Source organism: Triturus cristatus, chromosome 6 (genome assembly GCF_964204655.1).
Source record: "Triturus cristatus chromosome 6, aTriCri1.1, whole genome shotgun sequence".
Classification (NCBI taxonomy): Eukaryota; Metazoa; Chordata; class Amphibia; order Caudata; family Salamandridae; genus Triturus; species Triturus cristatus.
In genome coordinates, this window is record NC_140589.1 from 586,185,049 (window position 1) to 586,210,877 (window position 25,829).

At 46.2% G+C, this 25,829-nt stretch overlaps 1 protein-coding gene and 1 long non-coding RNA gene across 2 annotated transcripts in view; one reads left to right on the forward strand and one right to left on the reverse strand.

The window, feature by feature from the left end:
* The window catches only part of ME1 (malic enzyme 1), a 1,430,669-nt gene that overhangs the window by 812,728 nt on the left and 592,112 nt on the right, over positions 1-25,829 (reverse strand). Inside the window, exon 6 of the mRNA XM_085611027.1 lies at positions 4,187-4,290. Coding sequence (XP_085467153.1) covers positions 4,187-4,290 — 104 coding nt within the window. The remainder of the gene's footprint in view (positions 1-4,186; positions 4,291-25,829) is intronic.
* Positions 1-25,829, forward strand: part of LOC146817428 (uncharacterized) — a 195,579-nt gene that overhangs the window by 240 nt on the left and 169,510 nt on the right. The window lies entirely within an intron of this gene.

Below are 25,829 nucleotides of genomic sequence, written 5' to 3' on the forward strand. Positions count from 1 at the left end.
TCGTGCATTGTTTTTGCCAGTAAAGGCTTGACTGGCAAGAACACTGCAGAATTTCAAAACAATCAATGCTAAAACCAATAAGTCAATACTGTCCTTAAAGTTTTAGTGCCCATTATTTTGTTAAGCGTTTACTTAATCTTTATTAGCATTCCCTTTAAGTTTATGTTTAAAAGATCTTGTGTTTCTCTATTTTTAAGTGTTGCATGTATATTGCTCTCGTATAATGCCTACTTTCAACGGAGTCACCTCTATTGTTTATGAGGCTGCCACCCACGATTCAGAATGGTATATGTTTTGTTTGTCGCAATATCACTATTTTATAGTACATACTTTTAACTAAATAGCCTCCAGGTTTTCATAACGGACCAGAAATCAGAGCTCCGAAGCTGGGCTCACAGTGCCTGCCAGTGGGTTAGGGTGTTCCGATTACACGTCATCCAATCCTTGCTCTCTCTGAAGACCATAGAGAACAATGGTCATGTATTTCAGTTACAACTCTGATTCAGGGCAAATGTCTGTGAAAGAAGTTGTCAAAATATTGAGCTACAGTAAAAGAAACTGCAGTGTTTACAGGCGAGTGGATGCATTGGGTGTTTGAGGTGAAGTGAAGGAGATGTGAGAAAGTGTATTAAGGAGAGAGTGAAAAGGGGGTGCTAAAGTGGAAACAGATATGATGTAAGATATGCAGAAAGACGAAATGAAAAAAGACTACATGTCTAACATAGAGTGAACATAACAGATGTTAGTGACTAGACAAGTACTCCTTCCACAGGCCTCAGTACTATTTAATTCACAGTCTCATAATTTCAGAACTCTAACATTTTAAATATCAATTATTTTCAACAAAATCATTATTGTTCTTTGTTTACCATCAACAGCTAACAACCACTGACAAACCCAATTGACCCGGCTGGTTTTAGGTGTATGTCAGTTGTTTTGTTATATATCTTGAGGAAAAAACACAAAGAGCAGCGAGAAACCAACTATGCACACTATGGGAATCGTTAGTTTACATGTTTAAGACGCACCCCTTTTTAAGCCTACACGTCCCACTTTTTTAATCCTACCTAAAGTCCTGTCTGCATATATTTCTATATGACTGCTTGCAGCCTGCAGCTGTGGGTGCTTCTCCAAGCCTGATTAGAGCATTTTCTTCCGAAGTCAATTCTGTACATAGTGCAAGACACTGGGCATGCACGCACTTTAAAGGGCCTGAAGTTGTCACACTGTATAATCTGCACACTCTAGTAGCTGTTGAACATATGTAATGCAATAGGATATGGGGCAGTATTCAATGTGTTTCAAGACTACATGTCCACAATTGCTTTATAAACCACCTTGCTTTGTCACTAAATTCTATATTAATAATGCTTTAAAATGCACTATTTGGTACTCTTTTTTTCCACACTTTTCTCAGGGAGAGCCCCTTCAAACCCACCTTTTGTCATTCGGGCTCACTCTCTATGCTCGCTTGCTACTTTAAACTCCTACACAACTTTTACGCCTTACCATTTTCAAATGTTACCAGCCGTCACTGTCTCTGCTACAAGCACACAGAGAACCTTTCTGCCCAAACCCCCGAGCCTCCTAGCTGTCTTACAGGGCACTTGGTGTGGCAGTGGAGTCGAGGTCTTCTCCCAACTGGTCCTCTGGGGGCAGAAGGGGACAGCGCCTTCGGCCCTGCAGAGACCCAGCTGGTCTTAGGGTCAGCAGCAGGCAAAGTCCTTAGTCCATCTTTTCAAGGCATCAGGTGCCATCTACTTCCAATTGTCCATGATTCTGCTGTCGTCGCCTCAAGGGTCCAGGGTCTTGTTTACTGTGTCTCCTCAGGGCAATTGTTTATAAGCAAGGGTGGAAACATCTGATGCCAGACACCCCTGTTCAATCCTAGGATGTCACATCATCCATTCACCTCTGTCCCAACCCTCCTGCACAGTAGCATTCTGCACCATCAAGTTTTCTCTGTGACAAGCATCTAACAGGGCCTCACCTCTACCCCTAACTGACATCACTGACAGGCACTCTCCCACTAAAACTTCAAAGGGAATCTCCTCCTATGTTGGCTCCAAATGTCTGGGCTTACTCGTTTTTTCATGGGAGCTGGGCTGACACAGCCCAGGTGCAATGTGATTGCTAATTATCAGATCCAGCTTTTCCCCATTCCCTTTCCCTATCCCAGGAAATGGGCCAATCACTGATAATTGCTCCCTTTGTGTCAGGAGGCCTTTGTTGCCTCTGCTGAAGAGCAGAGTAATTAACTTGGCCCAGCAGGTGGACAAAGGCCGTGAATCTGATTATGAGCTGAGCCAGAGAAATATGACAATTCTCTATGTCTCATAAGATGTAAATGTATGTTATCGGTACCAGCAAAATCAAACTCCGTCTGCATATTTTTCCCCAGCTTGACATGTTGCTAGACTGTGTAGGCCATAGTGGAGAGAAACTGCACTCTGAGGCAGATTTCACCTATGTGTACAATACCCTGAAAACATATTTCCCAATAAACCCTACTAATCCATCTATGAATGCCTACTAATATTATAAGACCTACCCCCAGGTCAGGACCTACCCTTGCAGAATCCTTTCTGCGACAGGCTACCTATGTGCAATTACTAAGCAGCAGACAACTGTAGTCTCAGACATACAGCAAGCAACTGTGCACACCGCATGCCCACAAGTGTTCATGTGTAAACAGCCCGGTGTCCCTTACCATAGCTATGCCACAGAGGCATAATCATAAAAGGCAGACACTGGCGGTAAACATGCTCAGTCCAATTACCATGAATGAGGCTCAGGTAATGTGACTCACCCAAAGTAAAGGACCAAAAACCACACAAAAAAACCCTGGGGGACTAATTGCAACTAAAGGTATTACAAATATGCAAGTTTGGTGTCCCTGGACTGTACACATGTGAGAATCTATGAACACGTCTTAGTAAGCTTTCAGTGATTGCAAATACAGAAATTTAACTTGTATGGATAATTTTATTGTGTTCTTATTGCACCAACAGCTCATTTTTCATGAGTGTTCCTTTTTCATGATGAACATAAGATTTTCAAAGAATTCTTAAAATGGTAGAGTTTTGTATTTTTTGTTTGGACATTATATGCCCTGATTTTATGTGCCTCAATTTTTGCTCTATCTCTTCCAAGGCAGTAAGTATTGGTCTATTCTAATTAGATCTTATCTGACAGACAGGCCCAAGTCCAGTTGACTGCAACATGCACTGATGGTGCCTTCTAGAAGACAACCATCTGACTGGCTGATACTAAAATCATGAGGAAGGATCAGTGATTCATAAGTGTCACTAAAATACTAACACAAGTTGTTTGCAATGCCTAATGTTTTGTAAGAAGATTAATGGTTGCATGTATTTTGCTGTAGTGCCCAAGATTATGTTCTGTTGGTTAGGGTGGTCATCCTCCAATGGAACCATCATCCTACAAAGTACTGGTTCAGGGCTGTCCGTATTTGACGCTCTGGTAAACTGTAACCCTAAATCACTTGTTCACTTCTATTTCAAGGGGGAATCCAGCTCAATCTATATATGATTTTTGTCCAGTAGGCGCCGATGCCACAAAAAGCTGTTAATCATAAAGAACAGTTACCATGATACTGGCACCAAAAGGTTTTGGTATCATAACTGAGCCAACTGATGTGTTAGTCAATATCTCAACACCAGTGGTTCCCTGACCATTGGCATTTAACAAGTGTTAATTAAGCCTTCTGGGAGTGAAATCTGTCATTCTCATGCATACTAGTCAATGTGGTTCACAGAGTGTTTACCAGAGGAGAATTCCCCATTGCAGATTTTAGCACTTCATTCACAAATGAGAGGTTCCACTACCAACCAACTCTAAATTGGGCTCATACTGCTGCTATTGTTTATAAAAAATAATGCACAGACTGAATGTAATACAACTGATTAAGGTTCAAAGTATAGGGCAGATGGAGCACTGATGAAAACTTATCTAACCTTTCCACTACAATTTCTAAAATAGCATCCCAGTCAGGACCATGACATTAAGCACAACTAGCTACTAAATGCGAGAGACAATATGGCTATATACTTTTCACTTATTTTCTGAAGCTGCATCACTATACAGCCTAAAATAGACATTACTTTCAGTAAACATAACAGTTCTTTTGCCTTGATAGAACCTTTAAAGTAGCTGAAAAACATACCTGTCAGTCACAGCTTTCATGAATTCCTCCAGAAGATCATCATAAGCCTGACCTCTAACTCTTTTGTGCCGCAATCCTATGTACAGAGGATCTTTGAGCAAATCCTGGTAGAAAGAACAAAAGGTATTTAAAATAACACTTAAACATAATCCATTTAAAAGAATCCCACTGCAAAGCAATACATACATGGTTTCAATTGAAGCACAAAAATAAGGAATGGTTAGAATGAGGATTCTAAAGAAATATTTTTCAAAGGGGCATTCTTGTGAACAATGTCACAATAGGTATCAAAACCCAAACAGACATCAACAAACAAAGAAGCATTCTTGATGAATTGTAGGTATGCAGAGTGTGTAAAGACAATTATATTTTTCTGTATACTGGGTGGACTCTATAAGATATTGATTTGGACCCACATTTATTACTGTCAAGAAAAGGTTGACAAAGGCTAAATGTATGTGGTTCTTTATATCAACAAGTATGTGTTGGTACAGCAACAAAGTTAGCATACTGACACAATAATAATTTAAGTGACAGAACTATATCAAGCAATTACATTCAAAAATCAAATTCAGAACTAGGCAAAGTGCATATGAATTCGGAAAAGATTCAAAAGATAGAGGAGGCTCTTCTCTTCTTCTTTATTCTATAATACATCATTTGTTTTGGTCATTCTTGGGTAGCATTTCAGTTTCTCTACAATGTTACCATTCACGTGAAATCTCTGTATAAGAAAAAACTGCATGCAATTGAATTTGATGTAAGAGCAAAGAGTAGCAGTCTTGTGTTCTGTTTATTACAAAAGCACCAGCACTCTTTAGAGACTACAGAATACCTAGGAGAGCCTCGATTTGATGAGACTAGATGTGTGACTACCACCTGACAACACATCTTGTGTGCCTTCTTTCAGTTCCCTGTACCCCCTACCTCCGGTTTACCATCAATACTGAGCACAGTGTTGGATGTGTTCAGCACTGCTGATGGAAAAGGAGACTGATAGGCTCCATATAATTCCTACAGCAACATTTGGATCTGTATTTTATTGGTTACTTTTCTCTGACGCCAAGACATCCAGCCAGAACTGGTCCATAGAGGTCTAAGTGAACCCCCTCCTCCAGGATCCCAACAAATCTACTCTCTTCTCTCGTCCAGAGGAATTGGAGAGGCCAGTGTTAGTGGCCTTGTGACAGGGTCTAACAAAGTTCCGTAAAGTGCAAGCGCAGAATGTCCTTCTACTCCAGACAGGGCTTGGTCAGATTTTGCTTTTTTCCTTTTTCTTCTGCAGCTCTCCTTTCTTCTCAAAGTATCTCTCATGGGTTTAAAAGTTTAAAAGTGGGGTTTCTAGCAGGTGGATGTCTCTTCTCCATCCATAAAGTCCTATCCAGGCCTCCACCCTATTGCACAACATGTTGGATAATTTTAAAGATGACAGAGTCAAGTGGTTGCCTGCATAAGCTCTCCCTTGCACTTAGCCACATGTCTAATGGACAGAGCAAAACCGGCTTCTTCCCTCCAAGACTTCAAAGAGGTATCTTGATGTGACTGGTGCCTGAGGTCTGCCTGTTCTCCTGCTGTCCCAGTGGGAAAGGAATGCCACCACATTTCAGTGAAGCATCAGGTAATCAGTCTATTCAAAGTCTTCCCCATATTTTTACTCCTCCAGGAGAAGGCTTACCCCATCTACACGGGACCAGTGTTGGGTAGTGGCATTGATCCACCTGATTACACCTGCTGGCTAGAAGAGTAATTAACTTGGTCCAGCAGGGCAGTTCAAAGCCTGAATATCATTATGGGATGGCTCAGGGAAATATTGTAACAGGTGTATGTGAGAAGGTGCATATATAGCTGAATTAAATTCAATGTTGACCAGAGCCTTTTTAAACACAGGGAAAGCTATGGTAAAAAAATATCTATGGTGAGCCTATCCAAGTTATCATTTTTGAAGATTTGCAGCTGTAAAGCCAGTAAAGCACCACAGATTTACAGAAAAGCAATGGAGACTAATATGCTGGTCAAAAGGAAATGGAATATTTATTTTTAGTTTGCCAAATGAATTATAAGGCCTAGAATCCAAAACTCTGGTGGGGTAGTGGGTTAAGTGATTCTGTACCCACTTTTTCACTGTTTGTTTTGCTGATCTTTAGGTTCTGTCTTTTTTTAGCTTCCAAAGTTAGATTTCAGTTTGTTCCAGATAGCTTGAAGGACACATGACAGTATCCAGGTTGCTGGAATTATTTATAATGCATCTTAATGTATGGTAACTCTAGCATCAGGAGGTATCCATTGCAGTACTCTGGGCACAGGAGAAATGTAGGTCATAGGCACTTGTACCAACAAAAACTTACATTGGAGTTGAGTACATCTTTTATATGACACGTGAGGAAGATGGGGTACCCACAACAATAGTGTTTCCAGAGTCATTTCTGGGTACAACTAGCACAATGAAAAATGAGGTGGAATTACCTATAACACACTGCTTTGGACTTGAATGCTACATTCTCAATCTCTATTGGCAAAGCCAAATGCAAATTCAAACATAGCCCCAGATATTTGACTTCTGTGGACAAGGAGGGAGAGAAGCCTTCACTATGTAATTATGCTAGGCAGGCTGTCTTAAATCTCATATCTTGTTGGCAATCGATCAGGAGCATTTTCTGGGGTATTGAGCTTTAGGGGAATATATAGCATCCATCTCTAGAGGATCAAAACAGTTTTTCAGCGTGGTAATGTTCTGACCATTTGGGATATTCAGATATCTGTGCCACAATTAAATATGTGCGTAATTCATATATTGATGGTTGATATGGAAGGAGGAGAATCAGCTAAACATTTCACCAATTACATCCATGCATGAGTCTAGGACCACATATTGAGTATAATAATTGAATGTATACAAAGTTGCAGACAAATCTAGAAGGATGAGGAAACATAATAGGCATGATGTTCGACCATTTTACAATAATATATTCTTTACTGTATGAGGTTAATTAAAACCATCAAAATAAAAATAAAAATAGAGAGAGAAGCATGCTAAATAAGAGAAACTCTAGGCAGAATAGAAGAATGCACAGATTAAAACAATACAGTGTGCGAAGACAATAGTTCAGATGTCATGTCACTTTTACATAAAGGGTCAAGGTACTAGCTCGACAACTTGTGTTCCTCAAGATCAAGACTTGTGGGTGATTTAAATCCGATGGTGGGAGTGTCAGCCTTCAGGATGGAGTTCCGTATAAGCTGTATCTTGTTAGTGAAAAAGTCACTACATTCATCATATTTGCACTGCGATTTTGGACAGCAGAATTTAGTCTCAACAGTTTCATAAGTTCTTTGGGACAAAGAAAGAGTTGGTGTTGGGTATTTTCCATGACTGGAAGTAACTTGCCCTATATCATATTACTTGTTACATTAACTAAGGGTGATAATTTATTTTAAAGCCTTTCATATTCTCCGTTGTCTTTCTAGTTTCCAGAGCTCCCTTACTTGGCCAAAGCTATTAAGTGGTGATTTGGCCCACTGTTTGGCATGAAAAAATATCTAGGGGGAATAAAACGTTTCAAAGTAGTAATATGTAAATATAGAAAGTGCTACAAAAGAAACATTTTTAATTAATGTCTGCAAGACAAGGAATATGCCAGAAGTAGTGAAAATGTGAAGGGCTGCCTAACTCTGGCTGTGGCTGATGAGAGTGACTGAATGAATGTGCTATTTTTTTAAGTGCAGAAGATCAGGCTTGACCAAGGATTGAAAATTAAAACACTACACACCTGGATTAGTATGACTGTCACTGATTTAGGAACATTGCCCCAATAGTGGGTCCTTTCACGTTGTTCACATTGGCTTGAATTAGGTGGAGGTCTCACATGCAGTGGAACCAATTAAGGAAATATAAAAAGTTTGCTGGATGCTTGAATTTCCTTGCCCCCACACTGACAGGGCATTGTCTTCAAAGCAAAAAGGTGCACTTTACAAGTTTGGCAAACTTCGGGACAGATTTACAATAAACTAATGCAGCGTGGTGCAGCAAGCCATTTTGCTGCGCCACGCTGTGTTCGTTTGGAAGCACAGGGATGCGACATATTTACAACTATATGTTGTATCTCAGTGCTTTCCCCTGCGCTGTTGCACAAACTACTGCCATGCGCCGACGCAGGCACCCTTGCACCATGGTTCAAGGAGGCCTGCGTCACAGGGATGATTGTAAATGTGCAGGACGGGAACCCTTCCTACACATAAACAATCAGAAATGACGTTTTCCAACTTCTATGTGTGCTGCATTGGCACACATAGAACTTGTAAAATGCAATTTATTTAAAGGATTGTTTATGTGCAGGAAGGGACACCTTCCTGTACACAAACAATCATTAGATGTTTTTTCCTCGTTCCATGTGTGCCGCAGACTGCAGCACGCATAGAAAGAGGAAAACAACGAGGAGAAATGAATACATTTGGCATCATTGCACAACCCTGTGTCTCCCCTGGGGAGGCTTAGCATTCAGACGCAGTTCCAGATTTACGATTTCTTGGATAATCTGGAAATGAGTCTGGTTCCATGGGTGTTGCGTGAGAACACCCACAGCAACACCCATGGAACGCCCCTTTTACGCATAGTGCTGCTTGTTAAGGAGCCGTATTTACAAGGACAGGAAAAGCAACGCAGGGTGACTGTTCCTCTCCTTGTAAATATGGGGCAGAAAAATGCGCTGCCAGTGCGTCACAAAAAGTAACGCACTGGCAGCGCATGGGGCTTGTAAATCGGCCCCTTCATATGTCCTCCGTCATGTTTGTATGCTAGGACCATGGAAGCATTTGACATATTGTCACAATGCTGGTGCTTATGTCCCAGGCCATTACATTGACATCAGAAGACAGCATCTGGCTGTGATGATACCTTGATACCTTAATGAAGTCATCTCACAACAAGCATTTTCCAAACAGTGGGTTTCAGAAGAATTGAAGACTGAGGGATGAGGGTGATCAGTTTATAATCTGCACAGATAAAACAGTATGCTCAAGAACCTTTGTTACAATAGGTTCATAATCTTTCCTTCTAATGAATATTATTCCATTTACAACTTCTTCACCTTTGAGCGATTGCCCAGCAATGACTAACATCTTCGACGGGGAGAGGACTCTTTTACTAGTCAATCAGATGTCAAGGGTATTATTTCCTTTGTTTGTACTAAAGCCAAAGTCTCCCTTTCTATGCCAATGGTTCCTTACAGCCAAGATGAGATGCTACCCATAAAAATGCCAAACCTCTGATCTTCCAAAGATAGCCTTACATCTTGTATATGAATCTAGGTATTGATGTTATACTAATGTGGAAAGACCATGGGGCATATTATCAAGACAGGCGATAAAAATTATCGCTGCTTTAGCGGCAGAAAACTGCCGCTAAAACGGCGATAATGGGCTTGATAATATGCTCTATGGAATTCCAATTGAAGCCCATGTTAGATGTGAAGGACATCTAACCTGAGCTTCAATTGGAATTCCATAGAGCATATTATCAAGCCCATTATCGCCGTTTTAGCGGCAGTTTTCTGCCGCTAAAACGGCGATAATTTTATCGCCTGGCTTGATAATATGCCCCCTAAGGTGCCAAATAGGCTGTACAACTGTCCCTCTCAAGAAAACAACTCAACCTTTGATTTGTTACATTGCTCAACGCAAACGGTACATTATACCAAAAAGGTTCAAAAGGTGCAGTTATGACACGAGTCAACTCTAAATTCAGATCTTTCTGAGTAGAATATATAGCATAAGAAGAAGCCTATCCACTGCAACCTCACAAAGAAAATACCTTCTGCTTTTCACCATACTGAATGGTAGAAACGTGCAACCCTTCAATGGCTCTTACTTAGAAAACCCCAAATCCAAAGATGGAAAAGTTTTAACTGGGTCAAGATGACTATAATTGTACCACTTACAGAACCTTTACCACCTACTCATTCACAGTTGGAATGCTTTTTCCTGAAGCATCTACTATAAAAACTTGTTTAGATGGATTGTGCTAAGCAAATAGAACCCTTTATTTTACAAAAGAGTAATTATAGTCTACTAAGGTCTGTATACAGAGATTGAAATACCAATATCCTTGCTGGTATTCTTCTGCTGAGAAAAAAAGAGTCTGTATAACAGTTTTGAGCTACAATCATATTTTTGTATAAATCTTCCTAAATCTATTCAGACCGATCTGTATGGTTGGATATAGTGAGAAGCTGTACCTTATTGCTTTTGAAACCTGGGGGCATATTATCAAGGGCCTTATCTCCGCTTTTGTGGCTTTAAAAGACAAAAAAGCGGAGACAAAAATAACGCCCTATTTACAAGTGGGTGCTAACATGCATTAGCGCATGTTAGCACCCGTTTTCCCGAAGCCTCGCTTTGCATCTCTAATGAGATGCACAGTGGGCATCACTGGGCAGTACTGCATGTAAATTATCGCTGATGTGCACATCGCGATATTTACAAGGTGGCCCACGCATTTTAGCAGACGTTAGTTTTCGCCGAAAACCGCGGTTTTCGCCAAAAACTAACGTCTGCTAAAATGCTGACTTACGTATACTTAACATTGGGGATGGATTATGCTGATACGACCACAGGGTGGTATCAGAAAGGTTATCGCCGTTTTCCATGGAATATCGCTGGAAAACCAGCGATGTTCCATGGAAAACACCGCTATCGCTGAAATAATTATCACCATTGAGCTATGCGTTATTAATATAACGCTAGCATGGCGATAATTTCCAGCGAAAGCTGGTGAAAAAAAAATCATGCTAAGCACGGCCAGCGATAATTATCGCTGCCGCTTGATAATATGCGCCCAGGTTCCTAGTAAAGAGAAAAATAGTCCGACCATCAAATATTGATAGGCCCGTTTAATCTGGATATATGACCACAATCCTGTAGGGTAGGTATTGACATTACATAACAATAGACCAGTAATCAACATGGGCACATCAAGGCCGAAGAGACTTTGTTATCCTTTACACAGTGTATCTACCTGTATCTAAGGGCCCCTTAAACTATGAACAGCGAACTTAACTATGTGCCATGGCATAGCCAAATACGAACTGTAAGAAAGCATTCCTACACTTTTCTAGTAATGGAGAATAGAGAGTGTAAGAAGGTGCCCTATAGCGGTGCTGCAATCCAGGTCATGAAACCAGCATCGGGCTCTGACAGGGGAGAAGTCCATATGCCCTTAGAACGTGGACTTAAGGCAGGGACCTAATATGTAGCCCATGTAATCAGGGGGTGTCTGATGGCTCCTCAACAGAAGAGAGATCTGGGTGCTTTATGTCTTTAACTAGTGCCCCCAAACCCTGCCTCGTCTGGCTTCCCTTAAACGGACAGCTCCCTCATAATCCATACAGTGTAGGACTTCCCTACGTTGCCCTGAAACTTGTTAGTTACCTTAGTCTTGGAACCAGTGAAGGAGACAATGACCAGGCTTACAGTGAACCTCCCTTCCAGTCACTTCAGTTAGGGTATCCATCACCGCTTACCAAAAGTCTCCCGGGCTGCTTCAAAACATTTGGAGAAACTCAGCCCCTGATTCTTCGCATCGGGGGCATTTAGCCTCCATCAGTTTCAATCTAGCATTCCCAGACTTTCTCCTCTATTGGGTCAGCCAGGTCCTTCTCCCCTGAAGACGTTGGTATAAGCAGGTGACTGCTTTGTACTTGCCCGAGGAAGCAAGTATATATTGGCACCCTCCCGAGTGCGGAGGTTCCAAAAATCCCAAACGTCAGGGTTTTTGGATCATCGCCATGAGTGCCCTACATAGGAGAACGTGCCCCTGTGGTAGATCCTATCCCTCTCTAATGTTTCAAAATGGGAGTAGAAAACCAACCTCAAACAGGGACCCCTCTCTCTCCCCTTTCCTGTTGTCAGTCTTTAAGCACACTTCATGAGGTGCCCGTTGGGATGGGCACCTCCATCAGATTCACCAGCCTCACAGGAAACCATTCCTCAAGCAGCAGAGGCTCTCCCAGCTCAGCAGGAGAGCAGATACTATAATATTCACTGCATTCTAGAATCTCGTCCCATAATGCTTTGCGGGCCATTGGTTGGGATTGTATTTTCGCCCATAACTTTGCTTGGGGTGGTCCTTATCGTTCGGCATGATGTGCTCTTTGTATTCAGGGCATCTGCTTGGTCCTCTCCTTAGGTTAGGGGGGACTCCAAAATGATCAACTCTCTCACTGCTTGCTATATTTCCGATTTCACTTTTGTGAGATAACTATATGGTCTTTAGCATGTAAAGGTAGAGTTGCTTGTTGTTTTACCAAAGGTGTGTGAGGGTTCTGTTTTGTTAATAGTGGTGGAGTGGAGTGGAATGGAGCAGAGTTTCACAAATCTGTGGAATTCCATGTAGTGGTGCTCTGCTCACTATTAGTTGTTTCCTTATTCTGCTTTAAGCTTTGTACCAGGGGTTGAATATATAGATTGAAAAGGATGGGTGATAGGGGAAAGCCTTGTCTGGTCCCCCTTCCTATCTGTCCAGGAGCTGTTAGGTTACCATTGACTGGTATTTGAGCTCGAGGCATCCTGTATATTTTGCTCAGAACCTTCTGGAATATCTTGCCAAAGCCAAACACTTTTAAAGTCCCTATCAGTTAATTCCAATTCACCTTATCAAAGGCCTTGGCTGTGTTGAGAGTTACTATCGATAAGGGGGCTCCCTGAGTGGAGGCAAGATCTACTGAGCCTATCAGAGTGTGTATGAGATCCTTCATTTGTCTTCCCCTTCTGGTCTTCATTAATTAATGCCCCAGCTATTTTACTTAAACTGGATGTCAGTATACCAGTAAAGATTATGTAGTCTCAGTTCAGCAATGACATTGGTCGATACAACTGACACTACATGGGATCCTTGCCTGGTTTTAAGATAAGGTAGATGACAGCCTCATTCCAAGACTCTGGTAGTGGTGAATCGCCCCTCATCACCTTATTAAATAACTCTAGCCAGATCGGGATAACAACTTCAGCCAACAATGTATAGACTTCATTCGGAATCGCATCCGAACAGCAGCTTTGCCCTTTTTATATTTTTTAACAGCTGTCAGAACTTTGTTCCCAGTTATTTGCTAACTCAAATATTGCTGATCTTCGATGCTCAGTTTTGGTAGTTGTTTTTCTATGAGCCAGCGATCTAGCACAGCCTCATCTACCTCAATATCTTCTAGGTAAAAATCCGGAAAACATTTAGTGAATGCCTGCTCTATCCCTTTCGTTTCCTCCACTACCTTATCCACTTCTTCAATCTTGATTTTCCTAATGTGGTTACGTGACCTGTCCATCCTGGTCTTCATAGCCAGTAGTTTTCCGCATTTCTCCCCCTGCTCATACTTGCGCATCTTACTCACTTCCCCATTCTCTTCCAATCCGTCCTCGATCTTCAATCTAAACTTAAGTTGTAGGTCCTCCACTTTTTCAACGAAACTCTCTTTTGTCTTCCCCTGGCAATGCCCTGACTTCAGGTTGGCTTCTGCTGCCGCTAACTTATCTTCAAGCAAAGAAACTTGCTTCTTGTGATCCAGGCCACAGAGGAGCTTCTCAAAATCCCGCTTAGCCAAGCTTTGAATACGTCCCATGCCACATATACAGGGGCTGAAGCTAAATTCAATATAATAAAAATGGGTTGCATCCCCTTCTATCATTCTCATAATATCTGTCTGCAGGAGTAGCCTTCTATGTAAAGTCCACCTTCTTAGTACAGGATTTGAATGCAATTTAATGTGTAAATATATTGCAGCATGATCAGATAAACAAATAGGTTGATATTCAGTCTCTAACTTCTTCTACTTCTGAATCCTCCATAAATGAATAGTCTATCCTGGAATAATGACTGTTCTTTTTACTGTAGAAGGAATAGTTTCTAGAACTGCCTTTTACCCTGCGCCACACATCACAAAGATTCAGGTTATCCATCATTGATAGGAGATAAGGCCTTACACTGGGTGAACTAATTTAAGTAAGGGATGAGGATCTGTCTAGGTTGTTATTTAATAAAACATTAAAGTCACCACCTAAAATAAGTAGGGCTTTAAATCTAACAAGCTAGAACACAAGTTGTTCAAAGTTGTAATATCATCCTTATTTGGGCCATAGTAGCTAGCTAGGGTGTACAGGATCTGACCAGCTTTGATCTCCGCTACTATCCAGTGCCCTCCTTCATCCACCTACGATCTCCGCAACTCTACCCCAGAATTGACCTTAATAATTATACCCACGTCTTTAGTGCAGTGTTGCTAATGTGTGACTACCACCTTATCTACCCATCTTTGCCTTGTAAACAGTGCAATACTTTCTGATCATAATAAGTGTGTCTCTTGTAACAAGAAGACTTTGGATGGACTTTCTTTCAAATATTGAATAACCAGATGCTGCTCAAAATATATAGAAATTCACACCCTTGTGGTCTCTCTTCCCCCCATTATTCTCTGTCAAGCACCTCCCAAAAACCTTTGACCCCTCCTAGCCTAAATGAGGACATTTTTTTCCCCTGTGCTCCCCACTGCAAGTGCACCACCCCAGTCAACCCTCCCATTACTACGTTTTGGCATCTTAAGCAAATTCGAGCAACCACCCATGGAGATCCAGTATTTACAATTCGATCTTAACTAGCACGCTCTCTGCCTTTAGCCAGAGTGCCTTACCTACTTTTTAAGGGCTATAAAGCTATCCACCTCTTCCAGGGATAAGAAATTGTGAATTTTATTAGCCCACATAACTTTCAAAATTGCCCAGAAGCTTACGTGCACTTGTGCCCCCGTTTCCTTAAGAGGCTCCATTCGCTTACCCAGCTCCTACCGTCTGTCTTCTGTCGTGCTGGAAATGTCTGACCTGAATTTGAAGATGAGATCCTGGACCTGTGATGATTTCTCTTTATGAGCTACTCCCAGGATTCTTTTCCTTAACTGTAGAAGACTGAAAATTCACTAGGATTTTTCTAGGCTTCTTCCACCCAGGATTCAGCTTAAAGGGATCTCGGTGCACTCTCTGAATCTGGATTTCCAGGTTCACAGCAGAGGTCACATGGGGGAAAGCTTTCGTCAGAAGATCTATTATAAATGATTTAACATTGCCCCCTTGCCATCTACAGCGAACGGATCCAGCCGGCATGCCTGAATTAAAGGAGACGTAAGCAAAATCTCTGAGCCAGTCCACAGCTCTTTCATGCTCCCTAATCTCTCTGAAAAGGGGATCATAATGGTGACCTAGTGTGGCAATTTGACTACTGCTTCCTAGGAAAATCGCGCAATACTGTGAAAACGTCCACACAAAATTCTAGCCTTACACCGGGACAGTAGGTGTTTCTATTCCCTTAAAAGGTTTTCTCTATCTATAAGTCTGCATTACCTGAAAGGAGATAATAACACTGTGGCGGGAAACTTATGGTGTCTCTCAGGGCCCTGATGAAGCCTTTTTGAAGGTGAAACATGTTGGCGGCACTTGGACGAAATGACACAATAAAGAAAGATTTGGCTTCAACCTTGAAGGCTCGAGATTTGCTTTTGTCCTAAAACTCTCATTAAGACTGTTGCCTCTCAGCTAGATTTTATACTTATTTTATTTATTTATTTATTTACTTGTTTGTTTGTTGAGTTTTAAAAACAGCTGTCTAGATCTAGAGGTAACAGAGTGCTTTACAAGCGTATCAGCAAGAAGCAAGTTACACAGAGTTACAATACATTACACAATGGTACACTGTAAAAACAAGCGTTAAGGACATGAGAATACTCGAGGATGGCAAAAAGGAAGCATGATGAGGCAACGCAAAACAGAGGTATAACAATAAAAGCGGAAGGTAAACGGAGATAAGAACAACCTAAGGTGCAAGGGAAAGAAAAGGGGGAGAACAGAAAGGAAAGGGTAAGGAAAGCAGATAAGGACAGGAAAGTGAGAGGGAAACAAAACGGAAATAGGACCAGAGATATCAACAAAATTGAAAACGAGGAGCAGGTCCGTGGAAAAAGAGAGACGATCGAAAGGTCGCCCAGCTGGAGACCAACGGGGACAGAGGAAAGGACACAGATCACTAAGATGGCGGATCAAGGACCAGAGTGTCAATAGAAAATAGTCCCAAAATGGCAGGGAGCATATGAGTCCAAGTCCAAAAGCCAAGGGGGCTAAGTCCAAAAAAACAAGAGCTGATTTCATGGGGAGGAACTAGATGGGGAAAGGAGCCAGAGCGTCAGGAGGGGGGAGGGCTGTCGATTTCAGAGCCACAGATGTGCCGTCCACTTGCAATAGTTCTGGGCAGCGATGGCAGCAGTGTCCGATCCGTGATCCACAGGTCAAGGGAAGACTGTTACAGGCGCCAGGGCAGCAGTCCAGAGAATGAGAGGCAGAAAAGTTGAAACCGGAGGAGGAGCCTATTCGGCACGGACGGAAGAATGACTGGCTCAGAGAGCCACGTAAAGCAGTGCCGAAATTCTTACCTCAGCTAAACCCCCAAATCATCCCAGTCGTCTTGCGGGAGGCAAGGCAGGCGGTCTAACTGTGGGGAAAGGCAGCAACAGTCAAACCCGGAGGCAGGGGGAGAGTCAGGAGGGGAGAACCTCTGCCCAGCTCCTCTGCGGCCATCCGTAGAAATCAAAGAGGCATCGAAAACTCTGCGATGGGTTACGCCGAAAGCTGGTCACCAGGGAATTCAGAGAAAAGGTGGGAGAGGAGGAAGACAAGCAACGGAGATGAGAAGGGAGCTGTGCCCGATGCCCGACTGGGTAGGTGTTGGTTGCGGCGAGATACCGGGGCCAGACTCCCCTATACTTGACTGGGCGGCTCAACTGGTCATCGGCCATGCTTGCTCTGGATTCCAAGGGAGAAAGCCTCAAAAGCATTTCTTTAGAGAATTTCAGGCTCACAAGCGAATGATTGGAGCATCGGGGACCGCAGATTAGAACAGGACCTCAGGTGAGTACATTTCTGCCCCTTCCTTAACATCTAGGATCCTGATATTATTTCTCCTACAATTATTCTCCATCCTCTCAAGCCTTTCTGTCAAATCCTTCTCCCTTTGTTTTAATCTTACTACCTCTCGGGTTTTGTCACTCACTATTAGCCCCAACTTCTGAACTTTCTAATGTTTCTGTGCTCTGGGTTATCATCAGCATCTTTTCCTCCAAGCTATTCTTTAATCTCTGACGAGAATTGATTTATCATCCCCTCACCATTACCAGGCCTACCATGTTGCAGCCTGCCTCCCAGCCAGTTGGTTTGGTGGAGCGTTGTGTTTAGCGACCAGGCAGGTCGCTCTCCACGCTGCTACGCAGCCCCTGCCAGTATTGCCCATCTGCTCTGCTGCTGCATTTTGTGGTAGGCAATTGTGCTTGTCCGATGTGTTTCTCCACTAACTTGCTTCTTCCCCTCTTATCTCCCATTGGTTGTTTCTTCCCTCTTGTTGTGTCATTTACCTGCGGGTACTGAACTGTGCCTGTCCGCTGTATTTTTTCTCTTCTGACTTGCTTCCTCCCCGATTGTTATCTTCTTTGGTGCTTGCCTCCCCCTTGTTGTTTTCCTGTTTTTCGCCATGCCCTGCTTCCCCCACTGCCCTCCCCCGCCTTTTTCCCGCCGCTGCGCCCCTGCAGCCCAGCCCCCTGCTGCCCATTCGCTGCCCTGCTCCCGCCTCCCAGCTGCTCCTCCCTCCCACCTACCCTAATATGGAGGCCACGCAGAGGTAAAAGGAGCGACCTCTGACCCTGCTCCTAGGCAGGTCGCTCCCCACGCTGCTACGCAGCCCCTGCCGGTATTGCCCATCTGCTCTGCTGCTGCATTTTGTTGTAGGCAATTGTGCTTGTCCGCTGCGTTTCTCCACTAACTTGCTTCTTCCCCTCTTATCTCCCATTGGTTGTTTCTTCCCTTTGTTGTGTCATTTACCTGCGTTTACTGAACTGTGCCTGTCTGCTGTGTTTTTGCTCTTCTGACTTGCTTCCTCCCCGATTGTTATCTTCTTTGGTGCTTGCCTCCCCCTTATTGTTTTCCTGTTTTTTGCCGTGCCCTGCTTCCCCCGCCGCCCTCACCCGCCTTTTTCCCATCGCTCTTTCCCGCCGCTGCGTCCCTGCGGCCCCGCCCCCTGCTGCCCATTTGCCGCCCCACCTGCCAGCTGCTCCTCCCTCCCACCTACCCTTATATGGAGGCCGCTGGCGCACCGAAGGCGCCTGGAGTGCACACAGGGCCAGAACCCCTGGCCCCCGCGAACGCCACGATGCCCGTCTCCCCTATGACCACAGCACCCTCCACGCACTCAACACCGGATGATCATGCACCTGCTGCCTGGCCACCCCGAAGTGCACCCAGGGACACTTCTCCTGCCGGAACTGCAGCTTCACCAGCATCCGGCCAGCCAACCCAACTACCAAAGAACCCAACCACCTCAGATGCATCCTCCTCAACACCCGCTATGCACGCAAACACGCCGTAGAACTCTGGGATCTTCTGGACTCCAACACCCCAGACGTCACCTTCCTGACGGAGACCTGGCTGAAACCCTCCTCGACACCTGACATCACCATAGCCATCCCGGAAGGCTATAAGATCACCCGCAGGGACCGCACCAATGGAGTAGGAGGAGGAATCGCCATCGTCCACAGGAACACTCTCAAAGTCTTAACCAATACCGATGACACCCTCAGCACCGCCGAACACCTGCACTTCCAGATCCACACCGACCCTAACACCACCCTCAGAGGAACCCTCGTCTACAGACCCCCCGGACCCTGAGCACAGTTCAGCGACTCCATCACCGACCTCGTCAGCTCACACGCCCTCACCTCCACGGACTACATCCTCCTCGGGGACCTGAACTTCCACCTCGAGAACAACAATGACACCAACTCCACCACCCTGATCGCCAACCTCGCCAACCTCGGACCAGACAACTCGTCACCACACCCAACCACTCCGCCGGCCACACGCTTGACCCCATCTTCTCCGCAAACTCCCACGTCTCCTTCAACCACACCACCGAGCTCCACTGGACCGATCACCGCTACACCCACTTCACCTTCTGGAAACCCACCACGCACCACCGCACCCAACAGATGCCACGTCGCTGTTGGAGCAAAGTCACCGAAGACCAGCTTTCCACCACCCTCGCCCGCAGCCTACCCGTAGACCCGACCGACCCGCTGCTCGCAACCTCAGACAGTGGATCAATGACTGTGCCAACACCCTCGCCCCGCTCAAGAAGCCCTCTAACACCTACACCAGCAAGAAAGCCAGCTGGTTCACCGACGACCTCCAGACCTCTAAGCGAACCAGCCGAAAACTCGAAAAAAACTGGATCCGTGAACGAACTCTGGAAAGCTACACAGCTCACAAGAACGCCACCCGCAAACACCACCACCTCATCAGATCTGCCAAAATGACCTCCTTCAAAGACCGCCTAGACAACAACGCCCACAACAGCAAAGAGCTCTTCAACATCATGAAGGAACTCTCCAACCCCAGCTCCAACACCAACGACATCCCACCCTCACAAGACCTGTGCGACTCGCTGGCCACCTTCTTCCATCGCAAGATCGCAGACATCCATGACAGCTTCAATGCCACCCCGGAGACCTCCGCTCCCACGACCACCACCCGCACCAACCGCCTGCTTGCCTGGATCAACGTCAATGACGACGACACCATCAAGATCGTGAACACCGTCCACTCCAGATCCCTGGAAGACCCCTGCCCTCACCACATCTTTAACAAAGCCAACAGCACCATCGCACCCCATCTCTGGAAAACCATCAACACCTCCTTCGAGACAGTGAACTTCCCGGAGAGCTGGAAGCATGCAGAGATCAACGCCTTACTCAAGAAACCCAAGGCGGACCCCAAGGATCTCAAGAACTTCCAACCCATCTCCCTGCTCCCGTTCCCGGCGAAGGTCATCGAAAAGGCCGTCAACAAACAACTGACCAGCTTCCTCGAAGAGAACAGCATCCTGGACCCATCCCAGTCTGGGTTCCGCAGCAACCACAGCACCGAAACTGCCCTCATCGCCGCCACCGATGACATCAGGACCCTGCTGGACAACGGAGAAACCGGGGCCCTCATCCTCCTGGACCTGTCAGCCGCCTTCGACACAGTCTGCCACCTCACACTACGAACACGCCTCTTCGACGCCGGAATCCAAGAGAAGGCCCTGGACTGGACCTCTTCCTTCCTCTCCGGTAGAACACAGAGCGTCTGCCTCCCCCCCTTCCACTCCGAAGCCACCGGGACCATCTGCGGCATACCCCAAGGCTCATCCATCAGCCCAACGTTGTTCAAGGTCTACATAGCACCGCTCGCCCGCGTCGTACGACGGCACAACCTCAACATCATCTCCTACGCCGACGACACCCAGCTGATCCTCTCCCTCACCAAGGACCCCCACACCACCAAACCAACCTCCACGAAGGTTATGAAGGCCATCGCAGACTGGATGAGGAACAGCCGACTGAAGCTGAACTCAGACAAGGCAGAGGTCCTCATCCTCGGATCCACTCCTTCGGGCTGGAACGACTCCTGGTGGCCAACTGCACTAGGAACACCCCCAACACCTAACGACCACACACGCAACCTAGGGGTCATCCTCGACTCTACCCTCTCCATGACAAAGCAGGTCAACGCTGTCTCCTCCTCCTGCTTCAACACCGTCCGCATGCTTCGCAGGATCTTCAAGTGGATCCTCACCAAAACGAGAAGAACGGTCACCCAGGCCCTCGTCAGCAGCAGACTGGACTATGGAAACACACTCTACGCAGGAGCCCCGGCCAAACTCCTGAAACGGCCCCAACACATCCAGAACACCTCCGCACGCCTGATCCTCAACATCACGTGCCGCAGCCACATCACACCCCACCTGAAAGAGACCGGCACTGGCTCCCTGTCAACAAGAGGATAACCTTCAAACTCCTCACCCACGCAGACAATGCACTCCACAACACAGGACCAGCGTACCTCAACAGCCAACTCAGCCTCTACACCCCCACCTGCCAGCTCCGCTCCGCAGACCACGCCCTCACCGCCATTCCCCTTATCCGAAGAGTGACCGCCGGTGGCAGATCATTCTCTCACCTCGCCGCCAAGACATGGAACACACTCCCCATCCACCTACGGCAGACCGAAGACCTTCTGACCTTCAGAAGACTCCTCAAAAACCTGGCTCTTCGAACAGTAGAAGCCCCCCCCCCCAGCGTCTTGAGACGCTCACGGGTATGTAGCGCGCTTTGCAAATGCGATGATTGATTGATTGATTGATTTACAGATTTCATGCGTCCCTGCCATACTTTCTATACCTCCACTCCCTTTGTTACAGCCTAACGAGGGGACTGAACCCTCCAATAGCGAGAATCTGTTTGCCGTAGGTACATCTGGGTGGGTAATGATACCCTCCGCTTCACTAGGCTTATTCTTTAACAGTTCATCCGCCGCTCTAGGGGTCTCCATTTTAGTCATATTGTTTGATTTGAAGTAAGATCTGAGTGAGGGTGTTACTTTGTGTCCCCTTAAAACAGACGTGTGCCTTTTCTCCTGTGGGGCAATAGTCTTCTTTTGTTGCGACTTGTTGCGGGAGCACTTGGCTTTCCCCAAGGTGGAACCCAATGACTGTATACTCTCTCCTCTGATAGATTCAGTCTGTTTTTAATGCCGTCGAGGTAAAGGTGTTTGACCTAAGCTTGTATCTTTTTCCTAAGGCTTGCTTATTTATTGTCAGGGCAACTGAACCCAAGTGCCTCCCCTCTCTTGTGAGGCCCCCCTCCTCACCTCTAATCTCCTTACCCCCAAGTCAAGGAATCGTGGGTTCCATAAGATCGGAGCTAACAGCATGCTTCTGCCATCTTTTCCTTCCTGCACTCGATGTACTGGATAAACACTTGGCAGGTGTGTGGTGATGCGCTCTAGTTGCGCGCTGAGGCTGCTGAGAATGCGAGCGGCCATTTTAGATGCCGCTGGTGAAAGTTAACGAGCGGACGCATTTCCGGCGCTTGGGATAGTAATAAACGTGTGCACAACGCAAATTCGTGTTTGAGGTATCATTTACTTCGACGACCTTGCTACAAAAACTGGCGACGAGGTGGGATCAGGCGCCAATACTGCCTACCCATCAACACAAGCCCGTAACCCATCTAGCCTCCCCACAGTCCCGAGCGTGGCAGCGGGGCGTGTTACACCAAGCACGGGGGAACCATGAGGGCGCTGCACAGGCGCTGTCTCTCCCCAGAGGGTGACGTACCATTCCAGCAAGAGCGTGCACGTGCCACTGCAGCCCAGGAGTCACGGAGGCCAGCCAGCAGCAGCAGCTGAACGTCAAGGCCAAGGAGAGTGAGGTCCCGGGGCACCACCAGGGGTCCAGTTGGCATACACAGGGAGAGGAAAAGCCACAGTCGAACCATTCAGTGGAGCCAAGGCCAGAGTCAGCAGGACTACCTCGCAGTGAGTAACCAGTAGCACGGCGGAGCGCGACTGACCACAGACACACATGCCTACACAAACCAGGGGAGGCCACGTGTCAAGCAACACGCAAGGGGAGAGCATAGCGCTGGAGGTCCCAGGTCCATCCCGAGTAGGGCGAGGAGGCTCTTCACCTACGCAACCCAGTGGGTCAGGAGAGAGGCAAGCCCCAGGGAGCCCACCAGGAGTAGACAAACAACAAGCCCTAGCCCAACGCAACAGGGGCAAAATGTGCACGCAGTCGTCTTCGCTCACCAACCTAGTTCCTTTCTTACCCAAGAGGGGCGAGCCAGCAATGCCATGGGAAGACTGGAAGCGGTATTTTCTAAACTACTTAGCAGCCTTAGAGGAAGAAAGGGAAGGGGCGTTCTCCAGTTCAAGGAGGAAGAAAATACTCCTACACAACCTAGGACCAGAAGGCATCAGAGTGTTTGACAACCTGGTGAAGACGACCAGAGCCCCAGACGACACCGACGAGTTCCAACACGCACTGGAAGACCTAGATTCCCACTATCGCCCAATAGTGTGCACAGTCATAGATATATGCAATTTCTTCCAAAGGAAACAAAGCAGCGGAGAATCGATAGACGAGTACGTGGCAGCACTACAGAAGTTGGCGGTGACGTGCAAATTCGGTACCCTGCACGACGAACTCATCAGGGATCAGATCATAATGCATACCGCCAATACAGCGATCCAAGAGAAGTTGTGGGTTAATGGAGATGCACCCCTGAAAGAAGTGGTGGCTCTAGTGAAGAAAGCCGAACTGTCGAAGAGGTGTGCGGAAGCGGCAAAAGGGAGAGCACTAACAGAACTCCAGTATGCAAGGTATCAGACAAAAATAGACCTGAACCAACACAGCAACACACACCGCAAAACCCAAGGTACCAGAAGAAATACCCTCAGAAGTCCACGAGAACCCAGAGACCGCAGGGAGAGGGCAGACACGCATGCTACAGGTGAGGCAGCCAAAACCACCCGAGCAACGACAAAGCATGCTCAGCGTTCAGGGCCAAGTGCTCCTTCTGCGGAATAATGGGACACTATGAAAAGGTGTGCCGACGTAAGCTGAGTAGAATGGAAGTGAAGTACGTCAATCAGGAAGAGGACGGAGACGAGGAAGCCCAGGAAGGAGGTAACGAAGAGGATGAAGTCTTGTGCATAGACGACCAAGTTCTTGGGGTAAACTGCACCAGGTCCAAGAAACCGGCACTACAGATGTCGATCGGGGGAGTACAAGTGGACATGGTGGTGGATTCCGGCTACCCGTACACCATTATTCAACGGACCATATGGGAAAGAGACTTTGAACCCAGAGTGGGCGCAGACCTGCACCCCACAGACATACACCCGGTCACGTTCACGGGAGAACCTATACCCATGGTGGGATATCGACCGTTGACTTCCGTATTCAAAGGACGAGCCGCAGAAGGAAAGCTGTATGTAGCAGAGAAAGGCCCCTCGGTTCTAGGGTGGATGGAGCAAGGAGCTTTAGGAATTCAACTCAATCCCGGCGGGACCACACAGGTGTTGATGACGGACGCGGCCCAAGCATACGAAGAAAACGTATGGAAGAAGGAATACCCGGAAGACTTCAAGGGGACAATAGGGCGGTTGACTAAATTCACGCACAAGATATGCCTTAAGGCTGGGGCAAAACCAGTAAGCCACAAAGTTCGCAACATCTTCTTGCATATCATCAAATCGCCCTGCATCGTTCATTACGCCCTTCGGATGCTATAAGTTCCTTAGGATGCCGTTGGGACTAGCATCGGCTGCAGCGGTATTCCAAAAGCTCATGCACCGATTGTTCAAGAAAGTGGATGGCGTGCAGTACTTCCAGGATGACATCCTCATCATGGGAAAATCAAAGGAAGACCATGATGCAAAGCTGCACACAGTTCTGACCATACTGGCACAAAATGGTCTCACCGCAGAATGGGAAAAGTGCAGGTTCGGCGTGGGAGCGGTGACCTACTTAGGCCACGAGATCAGCGGAAGGGGGATAGAACCGAAACGAGCCAACGTAGCAGCTATCAGAGAAGCACCTACGCCCAAAAGGAAGGAAGACGTCCGTTCCTTCTTAGCCATGGCGGAGTTTTACAGTAAATTTGTCCCTCATTTCGCGTCAAAAACACATCATTTGAGACAACTCCTGAAAGAGAGGAACACCTTCAAATGGACACACGAAGAGCAAAAGGAATTTGATCTGTTAAAGCAAGACATCTGTGCCACCATCCCTCTCAAGGAGTTCGACCAAGCAGCCCTGTCCATACTAACCACCAACGCCAGCGACAAGGGACTGGGCGCGGTGCTAATGCAGAGATCCCAGGAGGGAGAAGTCACCACGATCAGCTTTGCCTCACGATCTCTAGCACCCAACGAGGAAAAATTCAACATGATAGAAAAGGAGATGTTAGCCTCAGTATGGGCAATGGACCGTTTCAGACAGTTTTTTTGGGGTTCGAAATTCCTACTCCGCACCGATCACAAACCACTGGAGTCCTGACATCCTGTGGACACGCACACGCGACCCCCCTGTATAGCGAAGATGACCCTGAGACTACTTGATTACGTGTATGAAGTAGAATACATTCCCGGCACCAAAAACAAGGTTGCTGATTTTTTGAGCAGGGCAGCCGCGATGAAGCCAGCAGCAAGTCAGGAGCCCTCAGAATGGGAAGACTACATGGTAGCACTCACACACGACCACGAAGGAGTGATTAGTGCACAAGAGTGGGAGGAAGTGTACACTAAAGACGAAACCTTGGAGGCCGTGAAGAGCTACGTAACGCAAGGGTGGCCGGACAAGAAGCATCTAGATAGCAATCTGAAGAAATTCTGGGAAGTCTGGGAGGAATTATCTATCGGAGACAACCCACGTTCGTACTAAGAGGGGACAAGGTGGTGCCTCCACTGGCTTTGGTGAATCATCTGCTAACCATCCTACATGAAGGGCACCTCTGGATCATGAAAACTATGGCAAGAGCAAAGCAGGCGTACTGGTGGCCAGCCATGGACAGCCAACTAGAGAAACATGTCAGAATGTGCAAACAATGCAACCGGGCAGACAAAACCCAAGTACTACTACGCCCGCCTCTAGGGAAATTCTCCTGTCCTTCCAGTCCGTGGGAAACACTTTCAGTAGATATACTGGGTCCCATTCTGGACACAGAGGGCGTGCCCAAATACGCAATAG